The sequence below is a fragment of the Spea bombifrons genome, chromosome 5 (genome assembly GCF_027358695.1).
Source record: "Spea bombifrons isolate aSpeBom1 chromosome 5, aSpeBom1.2.pri, whole genome shotgun sequence".
Lineage (NCBI taxonomy): Eukaryota > Metazoa > Chordata > Amphibia > Anura > Pelobatidae > Spea > Spea bombifrons.
Genome location: NC_071091.1, coordinates 17,789,425 through 17,811,295, shown reverse-complemented (window position 1 = coordinate 17,811,295; position 21,871 = coordinate 17,789,425). Strand labels below are relative to the sequence as shown.

The window sequence follows — 21,871 nt, the reverse complement described above, 5'->3', positions numbered from 1 at the left end:
GCTCGTCTGTTGGACTTGACCACACGAGACAGCCTTCACCCCTGCGCGTATCAATGAACATTGGTGGCCCCTCACCCTGGTTTACTGCTTTTCCTTCCTTGGACCACTTGTGATAGTACTGACCACTGCAGACCGGGAACACCCCACAAGAACTGTGGTTTTAGAGATGCGCCGACCCAGTCGTCTAGCCATCACAAATTGCTCCTTGTCAAAGTTGCTCAGATCCTTATACTTGCCCGTTTTCCTGTTACTTCAACTTTGAGGACAAAATGTTTACTTGCTGCCTAATATACCCCACCCACTGGTCATAATGGTATGGCTGATCAGTGTATGTATGTAATGGTTGTTGTTAAATATATTAAATGCGTTCTTGGGATAGTGGTTTATTTTAATTTAATCCTATTGCCCTTCACATATATATATATTATTCACACACATCCCAAAGGTTGTTGTAAAAGCAATACAATTTTAAAAATAAACTTAAAATACGTGGCAAGGTTTTACTTTGGATCAACATTTTCATCAACTTCAAACTGAGGTTTAGGTTTGGTGGCTTCTTGCATAAGCTCGAGTAATTGTCCCAACTGTTCTTCGTGGAAAGCATTAAGTTTTTGCTCTGAAAGAGGAGCTCCGTATCTATGCACACCTTCTGTCCCCCGTTGCTCTTTGGCTTGTTTCCACAACGTTGTTGCATAGGCCTAAAAAATAAATCAAAGACCGTCAGAGCAATGCTGCACGTTATAGTTTCAATTATTATAAACTACACAGGTGAAGAATCCAACTAATTGTGTGGCTATTAATAACATTTAATTAAAGCCATTGTTCATCTCATGGCAGGTTGTGCAGAAAACTCTACTGAAGCAGGGAAACTTGCTTTTTTTATCATTTTTCTATAAAATCAAGTGGAAACCACAAAAAAAAAAAAAAAGTATGGCTATAAAATATACGGTCACTTCATATGTCTAATTACACAGTAAAATAAGTTGTGCCCTCTTGCCTAACAGTGTTTGCCTAACATGTTTTAATTTGTTCCCTATATTGATTCACCTAGCAGTCCTAGTAATGAATGAAGGTGGAGGTCGGCTGTATGGACCACTGTCGGGGTTTTTTTTCCATTGCTATTATACTGTTGGGGAAGCTTTTGAATTAGAGTGTACGGAGAGGGAGAACATAGCAGTAAAGGGATAAGTAGAGTAGGTTCAGTTCAGGGCTTAGTTTTGGGAAGGTGGAAAACAGATTGTGGGATAAGTATAGATGCAGAAAAGGCTAAACCCCAACATGTTGTGACATGTACTCTAGGTTGAAAAACAGTTGCATGGAAGTGATGGGAACAAATTCTCAGTTTGGGGAATAAGTTCCTTGCGCTCACTGCATTGGTAACAAGTGATGGGGATTCAGTGATTCCTAGTACAATAAATACATTGGGATGTTGCATTACTAGGATTAAATATCTTAAAGGTTAATCATCTCGGGGAACCTAGAGACAGTTTGGGTAACTTTAGAACTTGGTAACAAAGTGGTTGTTCGCATAGGTGTGATTGATAGACCCCCTGGAAACGCAGAGGAGCTTGACCATCTGGTAGTTGCAGAAATTACTAAAATGTCAATGGAAGGGGATATTATTACGGGGGACTTCATGTAGATTTAAAAAATGAAACATCTGGGTCAGTCAGAAGTAGAGATGTCCTAAATTCTTTACATGAACTGTGTCTTAGGCAGTTGGTAGAAGTGAAAACTCAAAATTAAGTCTCCATTAGTAGAGTTTTTGGGCTCCGGTGATCAATCGGTGTGGTTTAATAAAAGGAGAAATATTGCATTGAACCACACTAATATTAAAGTTTTAGATTACTACTTAAATTATTGTATTCTGTTTTTACAGAGGAAGATGAAGATGAGGGATCCTTGTTAGCATTGTTAGGTAAATAGGGTGAAATGTGTTTACAGAGGGAAAAAATTCTACTTGAACTCAAAGTAAAGACAGACAAATCGATGGGTTGGTACAAAAAAAGAGCTCCAGAGTGTCCTGGCAAATCCGTTGGCAAATTTATTTAACCAATCACTAATGGCAGAAGTAGTTCCAGAAGACTGGAATTTAGCAACTGTAGAACAACTGCACTATGGGACTATCGTCAACGACTGGTTTGAATCCCTTACACCAATAAAAATGGGCAGACTAGATGGGCCGAATGGCTCTCATCTGCCACCAAAATCTGTGATTCTATGTTGATCTACACTGACATTTAGACATAGTAAGCTTGGTGGGTGTTCCTATCAAGGTTACACAGTTTCTGCATACACAGAATGGTTATTTTATATGTCAGAAATATTGTATATTAAACAACAAAGAGCTATCATGACACTCAGTCTCTGTAGGATAGCCGAGGATCATAAGTAAAACTGCAGTGAAACATATTTTTTTTTGTTTCCTACAGACCCTGAACAAATATACAAATTAAAACAAAAAGGAAACACAATTAGATAATCTGGGAACAGTAAAATAGAAACTTAAGTCCCATATACCAATAAACTTGATGAGTTTCTAAATAGCATTTTTATTTGGTCGCACACTTTATTTTGATATTAAATTCTGAAAAAAAACCTCTAGGGAGTGACGTTCTTGCTGTTAAGTTCTTGAAAACAAGCCTATTCTTTTCACTGCATTCCAAAATAAATACTTATTGCTGTACCCCAGGCGACAATGCCTCAAGACAGAAGCAAATTTAGGAAGTGAGGTTTATAAGATGTATTCCATGCAATGATGTCTGTGTCCATCTGTTCCAACGAGAGAGGTGCTGCCAAAAACTCGTACATATTTTATAAATAACTGCTGTTTGTGGAGAGGTGGGGTAAACATGTTTGTGCTCAAAACAAAATACTTAATAATAGGGGCAGTAAGATTTTCGCTGCAGAATATGGTGGTTGTTTCTTCTAAACTGACAGCCATTCTCTTTATGCAATGCAATAATGAATTGTTACCATGGAAATTCCCAAACTATTGTTATAAATGTGAGATGTAAATTATACATACATTTAGTTTGTTTATTTTATTGGAAAAGTAACTATTTACTTTAAATTAGATGTAAACCGTATAGCAAGAGCTTTACAGCAATTCAGAAATTAGTTGGTTAATTAAGTTTCCTGATAGTTACAAAGGGTCTTGCTTAGGACATGACAGTCCTGAAAATTGTCTGGGATTTCCCCAAAGGGATATGCCACCCCAGTCAGCCGAAGCCTGCAGAGGAGCCAGATCTTCTTGGTCCCCCCTCAAGAAGTGCCATGAGTGGGACCACTGAGGTCTCCAACGAGAAGTAGAAGCCCTACAAGCTTCTAGTAGTCAAGTGTGTGACACCATGACTTACCTTGATAGACCAGGACAAATGTTTGTCTTGTGTAGTTCAAGTAAGATCTGTAACCCTCAAATGTGTGGAATGACAAAACCTGTCCATTTGGTATATTCAATTTCATTGACACATTACGCTACCACACATCGCACACAGCACACTCACTGGCACAGCTGTAGTTTAGCTCTGTTAAACAGCTAGCATACAGATGTAATGCAATAAAAGGAGAAGGGATAAAGAAATGATTGCATCTATTCGTCTGCAATCATCCTGGCTTGTTCATTGTACGGATAAAATGACCGGAAGCCCCTGAGGCATTCAAAGGTTTACAGCGTTTCAGTTTTTCAAGAAAGCTCACGCTAAGGAATCTTATAATTTTCTTAAATCAATCACACCCAACTTTTTCTGTCCTCTGTGAGGTGTTACCAAAGTTTCAACACCATGAGGCTTTAACATATAGACTTCACAGACAGTTTTACAAATACCACACATAAATGAAACGATCTGTGTAATTTAGTCTTTTTTTCTCGATTTTCTGTGAGACATTGACATTTTACACCGTGGCAGACAAATATGTCTCCTGTAGTTCAGACCCCTACTAGTCAAAACCAAATGGAAAACCCCAAGTGCTTTTAAAAGAGCGAGGCGCAACAGAGCTGCACACACATATAATCTCCCACTTGACACCTTCGGCTGCCAGTGAATGCGAGCATTATAATGTCGCACAAAGGGCAGCCGCTGGATGCAGAACCTGCCTCATTCAGACGGTATGGCCACATACAGCTATGATTATCAAATGTGTTATGGAGCTTACAAAAACATTCAAGGTTTTTTAAAATCAGTATAAGAAGTGTATGGGATACTACAGAATTGAGGTTATGACTCATTATTGTTGTTTACAAGAATAATGGGTTACATTCACAAATAGAACTTTGCAACGTGTAAAAGTTCATGCTTAGTATAGTTCCTTAGGCCAATACAGAAAGTAACCAATATGAAACCAGTACACGTTTGCAAGCTTCCAATGTCAATGTAAGCCAGCTCATCTAAAACATACCTACTATCAAAACCAGAGGTGACAATGAGGCAATTGTCACTGGGCTGCTCCGAAGACCTGAGGTTCTCCAGGTGAAGAGGCAGATTCTCAGGTCAGTTTGGAACTTGTTTCTTCATATTCTACCCAAATTTAATGACAGCTGAGTATCCCAATTGCTGATTTTGTCACAGTTGAAATAACTTATTCAATACAGGTGTTTTAATTTGGAATATCATTACCCCCTCATATACAGTGTGGCTTTCATAAAGACTTCTGGAGAGCCATTTGGTTGCCACCATTACTTAGTCTTTGTGCTAGGCTATTAAATGGTTAATACTGAACAGCCTTAGAGTAAGCGCGATTAGAATATTCCTGGTATGCACATAAAGTAAGGAAACCTATATTTCTTAGGAGATTTACAGTCTGTATGAAAAATGAGGTCCTCACTAGCAAGCAATACATTAGTCAGTCTGTACTGATATGTCTAGCAGCATCCAGCTATAGCTCCTTACAAGTTTTACCAATGAAAGTTGTTTTTATTGTTGAGATATCTCTCCTTTACCCTTAAAAAAAAACATCTGCAGCTTTGTTGATACACATTAACACAAATGTTAATGTCATAAAAATGAAGAGAATCCTTGAGTAAACTGGATAATTCATTATTTGTGGCTCACCAATTTGTGATGCAGGTATACAGTAGGGTGGCCACATTAGCCATTTTCCAGGACACTTATAACATCCACATGTGCTGGTCAGCAACAAGTGAAATTTGTATTCATCCTGTAAAAATTGGCCAACATTGGGTTGCCATAATGATCTCTCCAGATGAGACACAGTACAGTATTGGAAGGAGTCCAAACAAAGGAATTCAACATTTCTACACATTTCACTTGTTATGAGAGTTCAGAAATTAGAGGTAAATTACAGGTCTTGGATTTACCTCTATCTCCCAGAAAATGCTGAGCAGGGGCACTGGGCAGCTTTTGGGTAAGTGACCTTGGTTGTTTTCAGCACTGGAATGCACGTGGAGGAAGAGATGATCTTTAGGATGTGTGGGAAAAGAACAACCTCTTATAGATTGTCTAGAAAAAATTAAAAGGTGGCAACCCTAGTTGGAATAGAAGGCATCCACCTATCACCATATAGATGCTGCGTAACCACAAAGGGCAGTGTAATTCTACAATGTTTCAATAAGCATTCTAAAGATGCACAGACATGCAGTACAAGCTTTCAGACAGCTTCAAATTAGGTTTTTGTTGAGTTTCTGAAGCTTTGTGCAAGACGCTAGTGTAAGCTAAACATATTTCCCTGAGGATTTAGAAATACAATTGTATGTTTTTATGAGAAGGAAATTCTTCACAAAGCTGATTTACTAGATTGCCATTGTTTTTAGTAGAATATTAGGGCTATAGTACTTCCTAATGTCAGTACTTTTTTGTTGTATGCCTTAATAACTGACTGTGTTCAGAAGCACGTTGCCGTAAAGATATTTCAGTAACTGATGTACGTAGAATACTTGCGTACTGTAAAGCCCCTTTGTTAAGTTGATCCTCGGACATGACCGGTGAACTTCCACCAAAATGGCGGCGCTTTCAGAGACATTCTCCAATTGGGAACCGGAATCGCCACCATTTTTAACTTTAACCATATAACTTTGTTTTCTACTGGGTACAACTTACAGAAAACATTAAAAATTCAGACAAACCCGAATGTATAAGTCTAGTGTATAATCCTGAACCCAGCTACAAGTGGAAAATGCCACATGCAATCACATCATGCACAAGGTCATTCATGAGAGCTCGATATAGATTATGTATAAAAAGTGCATTGTTCAGTGATAATTAGTTGCAATTTAACTGCACCACAAACACTATTTATTTATATTTTATATATATTGTCCTCTCCAAATTCCATTATTCAAAGTACAAAGCATTGAAACAGCAATAGTATATAGTTGATCTTTTGGAACTACTAATAAATAGGCATGACTGACCCTTTAAGGGAGATAGCAAGTGTTCAGCACCTTTATAAATGAATCATAGAGTTAAACATTTCGTTTTTTTTCTTCTGAAAGAAGATATATTTAATGATGATACCTAGCTTTTAAATAACCATCAATACATTCAAGCGACTCTGCATTATCTGGAGGTTTCAATTAGTGAAGAGAATATGGTAATAAGAAAAAGGTCACACAAAATTGCTGAGGTAAACCAGGCACATTTGAAAGGTGAAGGCCAAAACATACAGGGGGGGAAAAAATCAATCTTGTGTTAAAGTGATCCTCCAGACTGCAATTAAAGTAATTAGGAGGAAACAGTATGATACCAGATTACTAAGGAGTACAATTAAATCACATTCCTTTTAAAAGTATAACCCCATCACTTGAATAAACCAACGGCGATCATGGCTGTTTCGAAGAACCTTTCCTCTAAGAGAATGGTTATCAGGCCTCATCAGACTCGGTACCACTCAGGACACCCTGGTGTGTATGTATATCATATATCTATAATAAGACAGACTTGGGTAACTAAGTGAGTAACACAGTATGCAATCAAACGAAAGCGCTCTGTAAGACTTCAAAAGATAAATAAACAGAATGCCCACTTACCTTAAAAGTAAAAGTAAAATACACTGTTGAATATAATTGATTACATACATTTGATTTTAGGCACACCATGCATTGCTGCAAACATCAGGAAATCTAAATGATACAGAACCTGTGGCCGGCGACACTGTCGTTTACAGTAGCTCAGATTTTTGATATGTAAGAATCTCATCCACTGTGTCTGAAGTTCAAAGGTATAATAAATATTATTACATAGGTAGACAAACATAATTGTAACGAGCCGGCCCTGTAAAACAGGGGACTTAAGTTTAATTGATCCATAACTAAACACCAATTTTGTAATTATGTGCATTATGTCTTGAGATTTGACCATTAAAGGGATACTCCAGCCATTATATTCTACCATCTAAAACTAGTTCTGTTTTAAAATAAAACAATGTTTAAATTGTAATAAAAATGGTAGGAGTTTCCCTTTCATCCCACAATACACCCTTATGGACAGTCCATATAACCTTCTAACAGTCCATATAACTTTGTTTTCTACTGGGTATAAAACTTAGAGAACACATATTATCCTTTTCGCATTTTTATCCATGTGAAAGAACTTAAAAAAGGGATTTGTCTTCGCCGTGAGTTCTCTAATCACACAGAATCATAGCACGAAGGAACTACTTCAAGTACATATAATTATGTTCATCTTATAGTTAAAATTATTGAGCAGTGCACAGGAAAGACCTTTACAAACTGGTTAAAAATACAAGGTGCTAAACAGAACTATTCCCATAGCGTAAAAAATCTTAATGAAACCTGTTATGGAGTACTACTGCGAATGTACTGTATCACATTCCTGCATAGTAACGTAATATAATGAAATCAGTTAATCAGGTCGGCCAGACACAACTGTCTGTAAAGAAAACCCAATTAGTATAGATAGAATAAAGGTAGCATTTTTCTTTCCTTCTAAGTACTTTGATCCTAATGACTCTCGGTAAGGTCTGCAGACTAAAATATCACATCGGTATGGCCAATTCCTTTCATTGTTTAAGAAGTTACATATACCTTCAGAGAGGCCCATCCCTATGGAAAAAACAATTAAAAGCATTAATCAAAGTGGGAGTAAAGCCGTGCACCTTGAGAAGCATTGCTCTGCTTCCTGTACTCACCACAGACAGTTATACTATTGGAAGCTTGCTTTTCTAGATATGATGATGAATACGTAAGAGGATCTTTAATCCCGCTTTTCATACTTACAGAGGCCGTTACCAAGGCTTCCGGAGTGAAATGGGTGAGAAAGCTACGGAGGGCACTTACTCATATCTGGGAACATTGCTCATGTCATTTCCGTTCTTCTGCCTACACAGCTCGGATTCTGTCATTGGGGTCATAATAAAAACGTGCAGGGATTTGTCATCACTGGGGATGGTATGGTGTTAGCATAACAAGTGTAGTCCAGCAATGGAGTTTATCATCTGGCAGGGACATGGTCCTCACACGCTTCTAGAAGGACACCATCAATGACCAAGTAATACGACATAAGGAAGGGTGTCAGCTTCCAGTGCCTAGTGGCTTTTCTGCAGTTCACACTCCTCCTCTAATTACGAGCTGGGCCAAGATAGACATCTGGCTCAACCCCAAGTCAGTTTAAACATATCTAGTGAATTATTTGACATTGATTAGAAGTGTGACTTGACATTCTCTGTTAGTTGGCGTTTAGCTGTTACTTATTTGACCGGTTCGCTTTAAGACTCGTGCCGGGAAACATAATTCAAAGTATGCTGATTTCACAAAATATGTTGAAAAGTAAAACTTTGTATATAACTTTTTTCCTTGGAAAAGGAAGTCTGAAGATACTGATAACCATGTCAAATATAAATAACTTTTCTAAAGCTTACCATGGAGCAAAGAAAAAGGACTCAAGCGTGACAGAGAAACTTCAAGGTTGTCAGCTTTTGTTTTCAGTTTCTCATAATGCTCTTGATTAAGGGGAAATTACTTTTTCTGAGGTGTGATACTGAAGCTCTGCGTCTACTCTCGAAATTCTAAAATCGATTTAGAAATATTTCCTTTGAACGTTTACGTCACCGAAACTGAAACATATGTTTCACCGTGACACTAAGCATTGTCTGATCAGTTTCCTTTCCTGAGGAAGAGACAGATATATTAATAGGGAAGGAATAATCATGCAGATCCAAAGAACAGGAATTAAAGTGCCTCTGTCATTGAAAGATGAAAAGGTGTCAAATTGTAGGGCTTAATGTTTCACCAATATACAGTGCTAGCCAGCTGGCTAGGAAATACCAGGAAATACTGGATATACTGGATCCTCCTCTCTGGCAGCCGGTGGACGTCTGCGCGAGGCACACATCCCCTGCTGCTGCTGGCACTTCCCCTGGGACTTCTGTGGTGGAGCACTTGAAGGCTATGTCATGCCGGTGCTCCAATATGGAAGCCCCAGCGGAAGTGGTGAACAGCAGCAGAGGTTGTCTACGCGCCAGGGAGTCTGGGGATGCATTGGTAAGTCTGGGGGGGGCAGAGTGCATATCAAGGGGGCATAAAGCATATCTAGGGGGCATAAAGCATATCTAGGGGGCATATCTATAAGTATGGTTTCTGTTTGTATATAACCTATAACTACATAATAGATACCAAAAAATGGTAAAATACATGTATTCTTGTTCATTAGATAAAATACTGTTTTACCATTCCACTAATGTGTATTTTTTCTTTAAAATAGCACCAAACTTTAAGGGTGCGGCTTATAATCGGGTGAGGCCCATAATCGAGCCAATGCGGTATATAGGAGGCATTTTCCTTTTGCTGTCACTACGCCAGCATAGAGGCTAAAACCAACAAATATTCTGGGATCAAACAGAAGGCAGCCTGGGTGACTAATCATGCATGCACAGCACCTAGGCAGCCATTTTGTGGACGAAAGCATTCCTATTTATACATTTTCGAGTGATTTCACTAGCACAATGTATATATAATGTGCGGAACTTACCTACATTGTGTCTTATTATCCACACTTTAACATTGCTGCTCCAATGGCATACACATAAGGTGGGTTTCTCATGCATATTTATTGCTTATATCAATATTCAAATGCCTTAAGGTGTTGAACTTTAAAAAGGTAATATTTGGGAAAAGTGGCAAATAAGCTTTAATACTCCCTTGGGTGTAACACCCAGTTACTAAAAGAAATGCTGCGGTCTCTTAGCTCATCACCTCATTCATACTGTGCATACTTACCGACTTTCTGTCCTGCTCTTTGGGGCCAGAAGTTTGCACTCTGGTTCCACTCACTTTGTATACATACAACATACAACAACATATACCTTGTACCGGATCATTTATAATTTCGTGGCAGTATGTGTAATCGAAATTCAAATAAGCATCAAGGTCCCTCTGATGGTGTAAGGAGCTTACACCACCCTTAAAGGACATGGACATAATGAATGAGCAACTCTGTGCCACAACACACATAACCAATAAAAGAAATACAAAAATTGCATATTCATCTCATAAAAAGTAGCCTTTTTTTATTTTTTTAACTGTGTGTGGTTTGGTGTAGGTTGATCCACAAAACAAAGCAAAATAAGTATTTGTTCTGGAGTAAGGGTATGCTACATCTGGATGGTGATGTACGTGTGCACCATGTACGGTACCCACACATTATACTTACATTTACTGGGAGTAGGCCAAAGGGGTAGCAGTTAATAATCATTTCCCTTAGCAAGCTAATCACTTTAATTTCAGCCAAACCTACAGATTCCAAAGACTTCAAATAGGCTACTATAAGGGAGTGCATTTTTGATAAAGATAATTATGTCAAAAAGTTATTTTTAGTGTATAATTTCCCTTGAAGTTTCAAACTCTATCTCCTTATATCCATAATTATTTTGCAAATGAAAATGCAATCTTTTTTTTTGGGGTGGCGGTTTGAAATTTTGGCTGATTAGAGTCCAGATGCAATCCCTACCGATGCACCATGTTCTCATCAATTCATAATAACGGTATGTTGTGAACTTCTTTCTTAACTTAGTATCTGAGAAAACACTAAATTAGGTTTCTCTTCGTTCTTTAAAAAAAAAAAAAACCATGTAGAGAAAGGATAAAACATGTCACAGATTTTTTTTTCATTCATAGCTTTGAGTGATGGGTTTAATAATCTATCACGTTATCTTTAGCATTAGAATCCTACCTGAAGCTCAAGTAGAAAGCTGTAACCTGCTTCCTGGTCTTCACTTGCATTCTTTAGCAGACTGTGAATACGTCCCTAGAGATCGTTTACAACTATGTATAACCTACTGCAAGACAACAGCTTCTGCATACAGCAAGATGGTCTGTTAAGTATATGTATACATCAGTAAAAAGAACTATATTTGAAACCTGCCATATTGCAACTGCAGGGATTCGGATCAGGGACAATTGTCGATAATTCAATTTAATGCTCTCGAAATGATTCTCAGCTACAACTCTCATATCTCAGCTGGCCTCTGGACGGTCAGGGTTTAGTGGAAAGTGATAAACCTCGTAGCTCAAGAACAGCTGTTGATCCCAGGCTAATCTCGCTGAATGCCACACTGAAGCATTTTTACTAATTGCAGTTCCAACAGAAATTAAAGGTGTTTTTTTATTCAACAGTGCCTCAATACTTCTGGCACTCAAAGGGTTAATGCTTTTTGTATTAGCTTACAACGTAATAAACTTTCTTCCCCATTTATTTTTAAATAATAGTGGAAGGTAAACATGTATTTAAACTAACTACAAAAATCTTCAGCATAGTAACCTTCTTATGGTATTATCTAACAATGGCATTAAAATTAAAGGAATCATGGCAGTGCCTTTCAGCCTTCTCTTGATATCATTTATTAATATCCAATGACATTAAAAGAATAGGGTGATAATCATCTATTACTGTAATACATGGGTTGCTACAAATGTTCAACAACAAAAAAAAAAAAAGATGAGTGATGTGATAAGTGGTAAAATCTCATTTGGTCCTGCTGAGTCCTCTGTTTACTACAGGCTGTCTTCTGCAAGTATGTGTGATTGACAGCCATCGGAGTTTCCACCACTGACTACCTTTGGAGCTGGATCCTAAACCTGATGTGACCCATCTGAACCTCTGAAACCACTGGCAAGAACCGTTACTAGTGATGCCATCCACCATGCCACATCATTACACTATAAAAACATACCAGAAATGTATTGAGCCACGGTGGTGCCAAGCCCCTCTGGAATTTGATGATGATCAGTTGATAGTTATCCTTTAGCATCTTGGGTCCTGTTGTGCTCAGGGGTAAATCCTTAATAATTTCCACTAAATACATGGCTTGAGCGCCGACTTGTTGGAAAGGAAATCCGCCAATGACTCCATAGCAGAGTACAACAAAAGCGTTAGCTTCCCGGCTAAGTGACTACAGATATGAACATACCTGGAAGCCTAGGAAGATAGGCCCCATACAGCTCTCACTCACCTGGAGGAGTGGTTTTGCATGGTGGCAGGACTAACCACTAACAGAGTTAAGGCTAGCCAGGTAAAAGGCATGGCTATCCCCAGATTGGCTTTAATACGGTGGGAGTGGAAGGAAAGAGGGCAGGGGATTGGTTTGATTCTAAACATAGCTGCCCAGAGAAATAGGAAAGTGACCAAGAGACCCAGAGAAGCAGCGTGCCACCCAGAGACTCCAGGTCAAACTTGGAACGTTTCCAGGTATGCTGAGGAATACATGTTGTGTACCACACTGGTATAAAATAGAACTCCTTTTTCTACGTCCATATGCTCAGTCCTGTATATATGTAACGTTTACTATGCAGCGGATCCGTAGGTAGCACTAGAATGCAGTCCTGATAACATTACACTGCTGTACTTTCACAACAATCTGGGAACCCTACTTTAATTTACCATTTGGGAGTCAGAAGGATACGCCACGGTTATTTTATTTTGCAATAGAAAAGTAAAAACAACACTTTTTTGAATATTATACATCAATTAGTCTTCTCTTTAGTGACAGGTTAATATTCCCAGTCCTCCTCAATACATCTTTCTACATGAAAATTATCTTTCAACAATAGTAGACTGACACACGCAATTATCCTGACAGTGCCGAAGATACCTTAAAGGTTTACACACAAAGGAGTGAATACATTGCATGGTGAATTTACCTAGATTATCCAGCTAACATTGTTTGTACTCAGATACTTAATTCCACATAAGAACAGAATCTTATACAATAAGTTATTTTAGCAGAATTAGACACTAATATCACAGACCACAGCGAAGAAGGGAAAGTGGGATTACTTGGTTATTGTACTTGCCATGTATATTCCCTGAACCCATGAGACTTTACAAATTAGGAACTCTTTAGTAAACCAACAAAGGTTTGATTCAAGTGAAACCATATGCAAGTATGTAGAAATCACTCACATGCAGAATTATTGGGAAAAAACCGCAGCTAAGAATTGGTGAGTTTTTCCCAAATGTACAATACCACTCAAAGGTTTGGGGCCGCTTACCTGGTTTTGTGGAAAAAAAGGACATTTCTAGCTGTGCTAACAGAATTACAGTTTTCTAATGATCAATTCGCTAACCCAAGATTCATTTTTAAAGGCATTGGAACACAGAAGAGATGCTTGTTGATAAAACATATCCGTTTCCACCTACAATAGTCCTTTACAATATTAACAACATCTACGCTGTATTTGTGATCCATTTGATGCTATTTTAATGGACAAAATTCTTACAAACACAGGGACATTTCTAAGTGACTCCAAACTTTTAAAAGGTAGTGTAGCTAGAAGAATTTGCTATTCACGCCATATTAATAGCACGCACAGATGTACAAGTGCTGTGCCATTGATGTAATGGCCCAACATTTTGTCCATATAGCTGTGTTTAAGTCTGTTTTTTAATTTGGCCTTTTGGTTAGACTAAATAGGAGAATTTGTATTGATGAATAACCGTATGCGCCATCTGCTGGCCTTAAAGAAAAGTAGCAAGGGAAAAAAGTAAAAAATTAACATTAGATATAGAACAAGATTTTGTAGTGCTCTGGTCTCAGCATGTAATATATTGTAATATGTTATATTATATTATATATATATATATATATATATATATATATATATATATATAGCCATGTATAAAGCACCAGGTATGATGTAGAGCTTTTATAACCAGAGATCAGAAATGTATCCCTTTCACAATTCATGCCTATCGTACTCAAAGCTCCTGTTCAACTAATAGCATGCTTGAATTATATTAATAATTGCACTCTTTAGTATGCTAAGCAATTAAATATTAGATTTCTATGGCAACAGCCTAACAGAGCCTGCTTTTGCATTACATGGCGATTTAAGTGTTCCTGGCAGACAATTTATTTAATTCAACAGAGCTATTAATTATATTTCCAAACAAAAAGTTCAGCAGAGAAGGTGGAACGGCACCTTTAAGGTGCATTTAGAAATTAAAGTCACTTTTAGAAAACTTGTGGTTGAAGGAATGGAATAAAATCGACTATAAATCCTTAGTAGTCAAATCAAGAAGATACATTTCACACTTCCAAATTACCAGCCACGTTTTATTTACTTGAAGTGTTTTCATTACATTCCTTAACTCGGATAGCAGTAAATCTATATACAATTTTGCATGTGACTAATTGAGATCACAAAGGGTCCCTTTTCTAATAAGGTTTACTTGGCAAATCCATTATTTACGGTTGCCCTCCTTAGAAAATATAATCCAAATGTGTTAGTCATGGTGACCATGAGAGACGTGGTATATTTTTTTAATACAATGCCTAAAGAAGTAATTATTTAACAAGAAAAAAAGTCATTTAGATTGAACGCGTACATGTGTATCCTGTAGAACATCTTTGATGGGTCAATAGCACCACCTTGTGGAAATTCAACACAATTACAGCCCATTGTGATTTTCATTTTGAAAGTTTTTAAGTATGGTACTGTATATGGATTTACATATTTTTTTTTTTAAAAAAAAAACATTAAATCGTAACACCCAAAAAAATCAACGGACCCAGATCATTCTCCCATCTATGTCCTAGGAACGCGGCAGCTCGCACTGTGGCAAATTTGTAGCATTTAGTTGAGAATGCTGTGTACCTTAGTCTGGCTGAGAGTGGTATGTGTGGCTGCTTATATGTCAGTGATGCGGAGGGTGGTTAGCGTCTTAATAATCAGTAATTAGTTAAGAAGTTTTTGCCACTGACCAGTATCGGGATAAAATAAATTCCCTTTAAACCAAATATCTCAAAAATAATTGCAATGACTGAAGAACAAAGGGCACAAACTACAGTTAGTTATGATAAACTAAATGAACATTGCTAAAAGTTGCGTAGACGACAGCTCCTGCTTTGAACGTACCTCCCACTCTTCCATAAAAAGTTTGGCTTCGTGAGAGTTTACACTTTTGTGTCTTCTAAATTCGTCTTTAACATACTGGTCACCCAAGGCTTTCAGGTGCAGGGGCAATAGGCGGTGAAGGATCAGAATCTTCTTGTAAAGGGCCCTTACTTTATACAGATGACTGGCGGCTCCAGACATTTTAATCAGAAGCTGCGGAAGCATCAAATTATTAGAACATAACAAACACAATAATAATCTTCATTAATGCACTTGTATTGACGCCGCTCGTGCGTACTGTTCAGTTTGTAGCATATGCACGCAAAAGGCACAAAAGGTGAAAAATGTCTATTTTCAGAACATTTAAATGGAATGTAGGAGTTCTATTTTAAAACTGGGTATCCATAAATACCTACACAATGTGGGCTAATCTTATCTTTGATAAACTGAAGCCCTGCAACATGTAGAATACATACACTGTAACTATGAAAGTATAGATAACAATATAGATTTTACACATCGGTGGGCTGCAGGCCCACAGCACTTAATCATAGCGGTCATCATACATATTATTACAAATATTCTTTTAAATTAAACATACACGCACACACATCCCCTCTAGACACTTATTATGACTGTAATGATGATGAGCATCATGGGAGTCTGGGAGTCCACAAAAGCTGGGGGTGCGACAAGGTCTTTTAAGGAAAATATTAAATTTTTAGTTAAAAATGTTTACTTTTTTTAGTTTGGAAAATACAGGGAAATAATGCTTTCCCTCCCTTTTTTGCCTTCTGGATTGTAAGCTGAGGGCCCTCCTTGCCTCTTGTGTCTGTAAGTGGAGTTGTTATGTAATGCACTACTTGTTATGTCACGTTTACCCATTGTACAGCGCTGTAGAATATGATGGCGCCACAAAAAACAATAACTAAAATGCCTATACAATTTGATGTGATGCATGCTTCATTTCATTTGTTTGAAGAGACAGGTAAAAGGATTTAAAAAGTTCTCACCTAACTTCTACCTTTGACACCCATCAGCGCTCAAAGGGTTAAAGGGACCTTGCATTTTACATAACTTGCAAAGGTTGCCGTGACAACAGCAGACAAATATTAATAAGATTATTAGACAATATCATCTGTACTAAAGTGAGGGAAAACACTGCAGCCAGTCCGAGTATGGCTGATAAGAGAAAACGAATTAAACACATTGGTAAATAATTATAAAGGTCACACAGAGAATTTCCCTTACCAGAAATCCAGGCGTCTGAAGTTTTGTACTTAGCCGGACACTGTACAACGGCTCTAGGAAATAGAACTTACCACCGGAAGTCGCATTGACTCCATCTTTGTTGTGGGTATATAGAAATTTCCCTTCACTTCAGAACAATAGAGACGGGTACACTGTGTTTATTGTTTGTCGATAACTGTCTCTGCTGCTTTGTGCTGGGTTGAAAGCAAAACTCCTTTGTTTGGAAAATAATTTAGTAGTACTAGCTGCAATAATGTTTTCTTCATAGCGACATAATTGTACGGGTGCGTTTTGTCTCTAGTGATTAGTGCTCTGATCATGATACAAAACACGCGTTTCTGTGTTCCCCCGCTTGTTGGTGCTGTGTGCCAATTTACGTAAATGTTTGAAAAAATACCTGGCAAATGAGCTGAACCATATGCTATTTAAATTATTAACTATTACATTGATTATATAGACAAATCTTTGTGGTATTATAGTAGGGTTGTACCTGAGATTTGCGGGAAACTCCCCAATTTAAATGGGTGGGAAACGGGCCGTTGCACGATACCGCTTCCGTGATTTGGAGGATCCGGGTCTTGAACCGCAGAAGCGGTGCTTAACCTAGCAATCTCCTGGCAAACCCGCAGAGTTCCCAGGTATGGCGATAAGCCATGCTTGCATCGTAATTTCCAGTAGAATTGTGCAAATGGATCAAAAAGATTCGGATACATTTTTTGTTTAGTTTTTGGACAGTGCATTTCATTTCATTTTCGGTTCGGGTGAAATTCTGAGGGCTTTTTCCAATTAGAAACAAAATTCCTTGTCACCCTCATTTACTCTCTCATGCTGTCTCGCACTCTCATGCTCTCCGTTACTCTAATTACTCTAATGCTCCCTTAATGCGTCCCTACCTTCTCTGACAGCTTTCGTGTCCGTCTCCTTAAACGCAGCTCTGCTTCTTCTGCCTCGTCTTGTTCTTCTGACTTCTTCATCCGCTTCGCAATGAACCTAGCCTACCGGTGAACTTCGCCAGAAGGACGGAGCCTACAGGCACACCTTCTTCCCTGACCGGAGGAAGGGAGAGAGGCTGTTCAATTGGCGATGCCCTTTTGCCTAAGTGGCCAGAATAATGCCAATAGATTTGTGGAAAACACTTCTCTTTCTCCACAAATTGGTCTTCATTATTCTGGTGAATTTAAGCAAAAGGGCGTGGACTCTGAGCACACCCTCTACCTCATTCCTCCAATCAGGGTATAGAGCATGCCTAAAGGCTCCGCCCTTTTGCCAAAGTTCACCAAGTGGCCAGGTTGACACAGAAGTGGGCAAAGATAGAAGACAGAAGACTCGAGAAGAAGCAGAGCTCCAGGAAATGAGACAAGGATTTGAAAGTGGTCGGTGAAGAAGGTAGGAAGACATTAGGAGAGAGGGAGAGTGAGTGAGTGTGGAAAAAAACAATGAAATTCCAAAGAAAATTCAGAGCATTTTGCTTTATTTATGGTTGTTTCGCTGGCGGTCCCTCGCCTAATTATCAGTTTGGTTGAGGTACAATTTTGGCAACTGTGCTTTCGAACAATCAAAGCTTGTTACATGGGTTACACAACACAATGCACAGTGCATAAGGATATTTCAAAACATAGATTTTGTCAGCAGATAACAACCAGTCCGCTCATGTAAGTTTGCTTGTTTTTTCTGCTGCAAACCTTATTTGCTCCTTGGTCCATACTCCATTTGAATAGCTACTCTCTACTGTGTCCAGAATATCTGTATCTTTATAGACTACAGAGTTGTATAATGCCTAGCATTTGTGTTGACTAGAGCAAAAACCTTCAGGCATGTCCCTCCATGAGACAGCCAGCTAGGTGTGCATAAAGACCTGGTCTTTCAAGTAAAGTCTGAAACCGTACATCTACATAGTCTAGTACAAAGAAACATCTTCAGTATAAATTCATAAAATCCATACTGCAAGAGAACATGCTTATAAAGCTCGATAAGCATCTAAGACAATTGTATGATTTTGCTATTACCATGACGCAAAGTCATGATTTTATTAAAGACACGGAGGCGAGTATTGCTTAACTCTTTCTTTACTGGAACAAATAGCAGCAATAAAGTTTAACAGAAAAAACAAAGTACACAATATGTGGCCCCAACAGCCAATCACCATACAGTATGCACTATAACATAAGTCTGCTCCCGGAAATCATCCTCTTTCTTTGGTAGGCGAACTTGATCAGTACCACAACACGAGACGTCCGCGGAGAGACAAAAACCACCAACTGGAGTTGCCGTGGAAAACAGGGCAGGAACGAAGAAGTCGAATGAGAAAATCAGGCTGTAGGAAGACAAGAAAACAGGAATCTACAGGTTAACTCCAGCGTTTGGTAAACAGGAAAATCAGGCAAAACCAAAGACTGCGAAATGACCGACAAATGATCCGTAGTAATAAGAGAAAGTATGGTACAAAAAGGACAACCTGTAGATAACATACGTCCGCACACATGACAAGTGACCAAGAATAAATAAACAAAATGAAACCAAGAACATCCCCCCATACAAACCATAGGCCAGAGGGTGGGAATGAGTCCCACGCAGTGGAAGAAGGGAGGGAAGCAATACTCGCCTCCGTGTCTTTAATAAAATCATGACTTTGCGTCATGGTAATAGCAAAATCATACAATTTTATGACAAGACACGGAGGCTCCTATTGCAAGTTTAAAGCTGAGCAACAATAGGAGAGAATACATGTGATGACGGACGAAAATAGAACTCCTTAAACGTAGATGGCCTGGACCAATCCGCTGCCTTCATCAAATCCTCTAAACGGCCACCAAGACTTATGACTTTCGTGGCCACCGCACTGCGAGAGGAATGCGCTCCAAAGACCGAGGTGTCCACACCAGCCAGTCCCAGAACCCTCTTCAACCAACGCGCCAAGGTCGTAGAGGAAACAGGACCAAAAGGAGCCTTGAAGGAAATAAAAAGGTTGGGATGAACTGCCGATCGCAAATGTGCTGTACGCAGTTCATACTCCTTAAGGCAAGCTACAGGACACAAGGAAGGAGTAGAGGGAAAAGCCGGGTAAGAAACAGACTGGATGGAAGTCTTGGTACGCCGGGATATATTGAAAGTAACTCCCGAAGGGTCAAAAGAGCGATTGTCAACATCCAAGGCGCGAACGTCCGCTACCCGTTTGCAGGAAACTAGACACAGCAAGGTAAGTAGTTTAGCCGATAAGTCCTTCAAAGAAAGGGACTCATTGGGCGGCCAAGACGCTAGAAAGGAGAGAACGCAAGAAACATCCCAAGTGGACGAATACCTAGGACGGGGAGGTCTGGTAAGCCGGGCACCCTTCATCAAGCGACAAACCAGAGGATGTTGCCCAATCGGGCACCCGTCAAGACCAGCATGAGAGGCCGAAATTGCCGACCGGTAGACATTGATGGTGCGGTAAGCTCTGCCCTCATCAAAGAGGGAAGAAAGAAATTGGAGAACCGCATTTAAAGGTGCAGAAGCGGGATCCAAACCCCGAGCCAAGCACCAACCAGACCAAATTCCCCAAGCTGATTGATAAGCTTTCCTGGTTCCCGGGGCCCATGACGCTGCCAAGAGGCGCGAAGTCGTGTCCGAAATTCCGTGCACAGCCCAAGGTCCCCGGAAAGCAGCCACGCCACCAGGCGTAGCGACCCGTCCAGAATCAGCGGATGGGAATGGCCCTCCGGGTTCAGCAGAAGGAGAGGAGAGTGGGGCAACAACCTGGGTAGATCGATCGCCAGCTCCAACAGTGGAGGAAACCATGGCTGTGACCTCCAAAGCGGGGTGATGAGCACTAGTCGAACACCCTGGCGGCGAACTTGGAGTAAGGTGCGAGGAATCATGGAAAACGGAGGAAAAGCATACTGGGTGCCGCCGGCCCAGTCCTGAGTGAACGCATCCACCGCGAGCGCGTCTGGATCCGGCCTCCAGCTGAAATACCGCGGAAGTTGCGCGTTGAGCCTGGAGGCGAACAGGTCCGTAGAGAAAGGACCCCAGAGCGACCTGATAGAGTGGAACACCGTTGGATCCAACCTCCAGTCGCTGGAATCCCGTAGATAACGAGAATACCAGTCGGCCACGGAATTGTGTAAACCGGGAAGATACTCCGCCTGGATAACAATGTTCCTGTCGAGACAGAAGTCCCAGAACTGATGAGCCAAATCCGCTAGGGTCTTGGAGTGGGTACCGCCGAAATGGTTGACGTACCGCACCGCGGAAACATTGTCCATCCGGAGCCTGATGCAAACATTGGCCCGATCTCTGGAAAAACTGCGGACAGCAAAGGACCCGGCCAGTAACTCCAGCGAGTTGATGTGAAGACCAGCTTCCGCGAGGGACCATCTGCCTCCTGTAGTGAGTCCCTCGCAATGAGCACCCCAGCCATGGAGGCTGGCATCCGAATCGATGGTAAAATCCGGACGGGGACCCACGATGGCCTTGCCGTTCCACGCCTCCAGATTCCGGATCCACCACCGCAGCTCGACCCGCGAATCGGTGTCCAGGGAAATGAGATCCGCATAGGATGCTCCGCCGCGAAGATGAGCGATTTTCAGGCGTTGGAGCGCCCGATAGTGGAGCGGAGCCGGAAAAACCGCTTGGATCGAAGACGTGAGCAAACCCACAATCCTGGCCAGGCAACGAATGGAGATGGACGGACGTCGCAGAGCGCGAGACAGTTCCTTGCGGATAGAGCGAACCTTGGAAGGCGGAAGACTGAGCATCTCCTGATCCGCATCCACCATGAAGCCCAAAAATTCCATCCTGCGGGAAGGTGTCATACAGGATTTCTCCTCGTTGATGAGGAAACCCAAATCCGAAAGGAACGAGATCGCCAAGTGCAGATGAGACAGCAGAGTGTGACGATCCTGCGCCATGATGAGAATATCGTCCAAGTAAATGATAAGTCTCACCCCTTGCATGCGAAGCCATGACACCACAGGACGAAGCAACTTGGTGAAGCACCATGGAGCCGATGAGAGTCCAAACGGAAGACATGTAAAGCGCCATTTCTGCGCTTTCCAATAGAACTGCAGGAGATCCCGAGACTGTTCCGCTATGGGGACCGTGAGATAGGCATCCTGCAGATCCAACTTCACCATCCAATCGTGCCTTAAGAGGAGGTCGCGGAGTAGATGAATCCCCTCCATCTTGAAATGCCTGTAACGGACCAAAAGGTTCAGAGAACGCAAATTGATTACCGGGCGGAATCCGCCGCCCTTCTTTTGGACCAGAAACATGTTGCTGACATAACCTGGTGCGTCGTCTGAGGCCGCTTCTATAGCGCCTTTTGCCAACAGC

The 21,871-nt window shown here is 40.3% G+C and overlaps 1 protein-coding gene across 1 annotated transcript; it reads right to left on the bottom strand.

Moving 5' to 3' along the window:
* Positions 1-480: 480 nt before the first annotated feature.
* SDHAF3 (succinate dehydrogenase complex assembly factor 3) lies at positions 481-16,609 on the bottom strand. The gene is made up of 3 exons (XM_053466280.1): positions 16,559-16,609; positions 15,329-15,520; positions 481-698 (listed from the first exon to the last, which is right to left on the bottom strand). Exons 2-3 carry the CDS (start codon positions 15,506-15,508, stop codon positions 501-503), a joined length of 378 nt encoding a protein of 125 aa, XP_053322255.1. The 5' UTR covers positions 15,509-15,520; positions 16,559-16,609; the 3' UTR covers positions 481-500.
* Positions 16,610-21,871: the final 5,262 nt, after the last annotated feature.

What these genes read in the sequence shown, in the direction of transcription:
- SDHAF3 (XM_053466280.1), bottom strand. Translation starts at nt 15,508, where the DNA reads ATGTCTGGAGCCGCCAGTCATCTGTATAAAGTAAGGGCCCTTTACAAG. An exon ending in TTTTTATGGAAGAGTGGGAG is followed by an intron (nt 699 to 15,328) that starts GTACGTTCAAAG and finishes TTTATTTTTTAG; the next exon opens with GCCTATGCAACAACGTTGTG.